The sequence below is a fragment of the Pyxicephalus adspersus genome, chromosome 11 (assembly GCF_032062135.1).
Source record: "Pyxicephalus adspersus chromosome 11, UCB_Pads_2.0, whole genome shotgun sequence".
NCBI lineage: Eukaryota > Metazoa > Chordata > Amphibia > Anura > Pyxicephalidae > Pyxicephalus > Pyxicephalus adspersus.
Genome location: NC_092868.1, coordinates 22,125,066 through 22,130,594, shown reverse-complemented (window position 1 = coordinate 22,130,594; position 5,529 = coordinate 22,125,066). Strand labels below are relative to the sequence as shown.

The following is a 5,529-nucleotide window of genomic DNA, read 5'->3' as shown; positions in this document are numbered from 1 at the left end:
ATGAGTGATCATGAGTGACTTTCAACAATAAATGTGTACTGTAGTCTTCTTCATGGAAAAATTAGACATCCCCTGAAAATAAGACCTAGGGCATATTTTGGCATTTCAAAAAATATAAGACAGTGCCTTATAATCGGGGAAACGGGGTATTATGGTCTAATGTTTTTTTGTATATATGTTGCTTTGAATTCTCAATAAAAAAAAAAAAAAAAAAAAACAGTCCACATACGATACTCAAATTAAAAAGATGTCTCGATGACTGACATACATTGACAATTCTAGCCAAACATCCCACTTCTGAGCTCTGTAAACCATAGGGTTAAGAGTTAAAAATTGGGCAATTTGATACATGTCAGATAACATGACACCGTCTGACCTTTCTGATCTCCTCCCTGCCCACATGTTGCCAGCATAGCTGGAAATAGCCATTATGTCCAGAAAAATGTTGTCTGCCCTACACAGCCTAGTGCTTCCTCTGGGTGCAGTCTGACACAAATGACCCTGAGTACCAATGCAGTGGGGATCAGAGAAGCCTAATGACAAGATGGGACACTCGTATGCACCTTAAAGGCTAACCTGAGGTGGCTGCACAATGTTTGATTTTAACAGTGAAGTTCTGGCTCCCTGTTAGAAGTTCCTAGACTTTCACTATCGTAGTAAACCTATCCAGTAGTGATATCTTGGTTTGATCTTATATATGCTTATCACTGACAAGGTGGCTAGAAATTTGTTTCTTCAGCAGCCCTTTATGGGTCTTAATTCTTCCCCTGATATTTGCCTGCTTGTCTGCTGATGACCTGTAGCGCCATACCTTACCATTCTTTCTCTGGAACATCCTGCTACTTTTCCATCATGTAGGGCCCCCCCCCCCCCACAATTTTGTTACCTTCTCATTAGGCTTCAACACATGTCCCAAACTCAAACTCCCTTTTTTTTGCATATTGGTGCATCAGATAGCCAGTTACCATTTTTCTTTGCTTGTACATATAGTCCAGCATATATATACTGTTGAATTCCATTGGGAAACCATTCTGTCTTTGCAAGGCTGCATGTATATATTTTGCAGTGTAGCATATGCTGAAGTGGGCACAGACCTTTCTGGCCATGGCATCAAAGCCAGAAAAGCTTGCACAAAGCAGAAAACAAGATGGAGTTTGCCCAGGCAAAGCAGAGTTACAATGTTGGTCCCGATGTTGGCAACTATAAAATGGGGGAAAGCCTGTGCACAATTTTTGTTTTTTCATGGTAGAGAGAAACCCATTGGCTCTGTGATTCTTTCACCCAGACTCACTTTATGGAGGAATTTATGGCTCTCACTAAGCATGCACATGCCATGTGGAACAGCTTTGCTGTATTGCTGTCATTAGGAAGAGGTACTTTTGTGAAGAGGAAGGAGAAGGATCAGAAGAGGAACCAACCCTGGAGTTCTTCTTCCTTATCATTCTACTTTGTGATAACAAATCCCACCCTGCATGTGTGTCAGTGCTGCACAAGACTTTGATCAAATGGGCTGTGAAAGACTTGTATTGCCCCTGCCTGTAGCCATTGCTCCAGATATCTACCATCGCATGTACCTGACTACACCCTGAAAATTTCAGGAAAGTAGAGAAATTAAGGCTACGTGGTTGTGAAGTGCAGGGATGGTTTGTATTGAAAAATAGTGGTGGGTTAGTATCTTCCAGAGGGCTGAACACACTCATAAATTCTTTAAAGCTGCTTTTAGGGCAGGGATTGTGCAACCAGTAAGTAGGTCAGGTGAGCATTCAGTTGGCATGCCAGAAGATGGTTGGGAGCATACATTTGTTTCCTGACCAAATGTTCTCCAATGGAGTACTGATGACTAAAAGATGACTTTAAAAAGATGTTAGAAGGTAAGAGGACTGCAGGAGAAGTGATGATGGTTTATTTTTAACCAGCACAAAACCATAAATTGGTGCCTTCTGCTGCTGTTTACTTGTATTTGTATAGAGGGTTGCAGTGACACCAGCCACTCTGTAAATAATATATTCAGGGTGTGCCATTGCAGTTGTCTTTGATTGGCTGATGTTTCCTACTCGCTGAGACACATGTTGGAATTTGAGATTGATCGAGTCCAGGTCAGAATCTGAATTATTATAATTTGCTCTGTTACATGACTTCAAATCTTTTGTGGGCTACTAATAAAACCACTTTTTTTTTTATTTAATTTATTTCAGGTGTAGATGTGACCTAAGATATATACCATAGAATAATATATCTACTATGTCTATTGTTTTACAGTGTTTGGCCCGCGATGCATGGGGAATCCTGACCAAATATGTCAGCCACGGCTGTCGATGGCTCTGATGTGACACTCGGTAAGTGCGATCTAGGTGTGTGGAATTTTATCTCTTGGGTATTTTTTGGCATGTTGCAATAGCTAGTTTTGGCCTTCTTCCTTCTTTTCTGTAGATGGAGAATCTTTCCACACTGCGGATGCATTTCTTTTGGATTCTGCAAATGCTACCAAGTTAACTATAAAAGAAGAGAAATCAGAATCTCAGGGAAGTTCCTCAATAGCTACTGAAAATGACATTTTTGGAACAGATGGGGAGGGCTCCTCCCACAGTGCAGGTAAACTTCTTTTTGTTTCTGAATTATGCTTTTATGTAAAAAAAAAAAAAAAAAAAATTGGTGTCCCCGTGATAAACTAGGGGTTTCTTTTTCCACTCACTATGTGTTGAATTTCCATTCCCAGCCATATTGTTTGAATTGAACAAAGTATTTTATTGATGGCCCCTTTGTGAACATTCCTCTGTGGTGTTTTTTTTTTTTGTTTTTTTGTTTTTTTTTTTTTGGTTAGATTTGGTCTCTGAAGTTTAGCCTGACTGTGAATCAGTCACTTACGTATTAAACATGCACCCGAATGATCTCCTTTAAATATATATACAGTACAATCATGGTAAAAAATATTGGCACCCTTGCATTTATGTCCGAAAATGTACCACTTCTCCCAGAAAAATGGTTGCATTTGCAAATGCTTTGGTATTGTCATGTTTATTCTCTTGGCACTGGAAGAACACAAAAGAGTAGAGACATTCTGCACAAAACTTCCATATCTAATAATGTGAAAGAGAAAAAGAAAGCAAGGCTTTTTTGGCATAATTGCATACAGTTTACTTGTACTTGTGATTTATAACAGAAATTACAAACTAATTTTCTAATAATACATTTGTTCCAAATAAATAACATGCCTCTTTTCCGACGTGTTTCGCCCTATTGGCTTCCTCAGGGGAAGGCAGAGACTTGGATAACAAATTATCTAGAGTAACAACAAAGAATAAAATAAACATAGGTATATCCCCAAGAAAGTCAACAAATTGTGCAAACATAATAAAAGTGCAATACATTGTACAGTACAGACCTTATATATGTACAAAACCTTATAATGTGTGATACATATCATAACTAGGCAGATTATTAATAGGTTATATATTTAATAGTCTTTCACTTTCTGGTACACATTCATAATAATCCTGTCCTGTCCTGTACTTCTCAATAGATTGCTAGAATATATAGATCGCAAAAGTATCATATATTTATGTACCAACTTTTCATAGGTCATAAAAAAGAATGCAAAGAGGAGAATATGTCATATATTACACCAAAGATGTATTTGGAAAATGGTTTCCATTTTGTTAACCAAAACCTGTTTTAAAGCAAAATTAATGGCTACTTACAGTTTGATTTTCTGTGGTCCAAAGTAATATATGGATGCCAAGAAGTTTAGTCTAAAACTAAGAAAAGCATTAGAAAACCTAAAAAGGAATAAAAATATAATCAAACGGTCAGACAAAGGAGGGAATATAGTCATTATGAATAGACCTCATTATGAACAGATCTGTTATACCATTCTAAAAAATCAAGAGTGGTATACGTCAATATCGGGACATATAGTGCAACCCTATTATCAGGATAAAGATACCATTAATATTACAGCCTTTACTGATGGTATTTTTAACCTGTCTATGAAAAATTATCTATACCCGAAACATCTAGCAATGCCTACCTTCTATTCCCTTCCAAGGGTCCACAAAAACACCCAAAATCCATCAGGATCCCCGATCATATCAAGGATTGGAAGTATTTCCTCAAATGCAAGTGAACTAGTAGTTACTTACCTAAGACCAACAGTGGAAACCATTCCATTTTACCTCAAAGATACTTTTGAGCTGTCAAAATTTACATCTAACCTAGTTGTTCCTCTTAACACCCTTCTAGTCACCATTGACGTAGAAGCCTTATATTGCAGCATGCCACATGGGAAAGGAGTGGAAGTCATTTACCAACTATTGAATAAATTCTACCTTCAAAGTACAACATTTAATGCATTCATTACTACTTTACTGCAATATATTCTCACTAAAAATGTCTTTATTTAAAAAGACCAGCACTACCTTGAAACCCAAGGAGTCACGATGGGGGCGAGATGTGCCCCATCGTACACAAATATATATTTAGTCAATTGGGAGGAATGGGTATTCTCCAAACCAGCATTTGAAAAACACAAGCAGTATATTCTAGCCTGGAAAAGATACATCGATGACGTCCTTATTCTATGGACAACCCATACGAATTGAAGTTTACACTAAATTACAATTACCAACGGATACCGTTTTTGGACACTTATCTCTTATATCACCGAACAAAACCAAATCAACACCACCTTATACAGCAAAGAAACTATACTATTTTACATGCGAGAAGTGCATATCCACATTCCCTGATAAAAAGTATTCCCTTTGGGCAATATTAAGACTACGAAGAAACTGCACAAACACAAATCGGGAAGACTTCAATACAGAAGCCCAAGCACTAAGAGAAAGGTGGATACTAAAAGGATATAGCAAAAACCTACCAGCAAAGGCTTATCAAAAAGCTAAAAAATTTGATCTCGAGAATCTTCTACAAAAAAAAAAAACCCTCAAAAACGGATGAACAAGTGAGAATAATTACCACATATAACAGGCAACATCAAGCATTTATTGAAATGTTAAAGAAACAGTAGCAGATTCTTACAGAAGACCCTAAAATCTTTAAGGTTATTTCCCAACATTCTCAATTCCCCTGGAATATTATAAGGAATATCCTCATCACTGGGTGACAGGCGTTTGTCTGATTTTAATGCGTTTCTTTACATGTTTTTTATGTGGATCTGGGAGCTGTTCCTCCTTGGTGGAATTTCCCTCACCTTGGGTATTCCCCATAGTTGCAGTATGAATATCTGACGATTGTACATAGTTGTTAATTCAGTTGGTACCGTGTTTCCCCGATTTTAAGACATCCCCAATAAATAAGCCACCCCCGATTTTTGAAAAAAATAATTAAAATAAGTCACTCACCCGTGAATAAGACATCCCCCGATAATTGATCCTGTGTGTGTCTCCTTGATGCTGGCTGCAGCACATGTCTGCTCCTGGCTGCAGTGCAGAGTGAAACTGAAAGTAACAAGCCGGCATTCTGCACCAGGAAGCAAGCTGCTGATCCCTGCCTAACAGAGATCCCTGCCCT

General features: G+C 37.9%; 1 protein-coding gene across 1 annotated transcript in view; it reads left to right on the top strand.

Moving 5' to 3' along the window:
* Nucleotides 1–5,529, top strand: part of NR1H2 (nuclear receptor subfamily 1 group H member 2) — a 163,999-nt gene that overhangs the window by 52,522 nt on the left and 105,948 nt on the right. Inside the window, exons 3-4 of the mRNA XM_072427152.1 lie at nucleotides 2,260–2,336; nucleotides 2,431–2,592. Coding sequence (XP_072283253.1) covers nucleotides 2,297–2,336; nucleotides 2,431–2,592 — 202 coding nt within the window. The 5' untranslated portion in view covers nucleotides 2,260–2,296. The remainder of the gene's footprint in view (nucleotides 1–2,259; nucleotides 2,337–2,430; nucleotides 2,593–5,529) is intronic.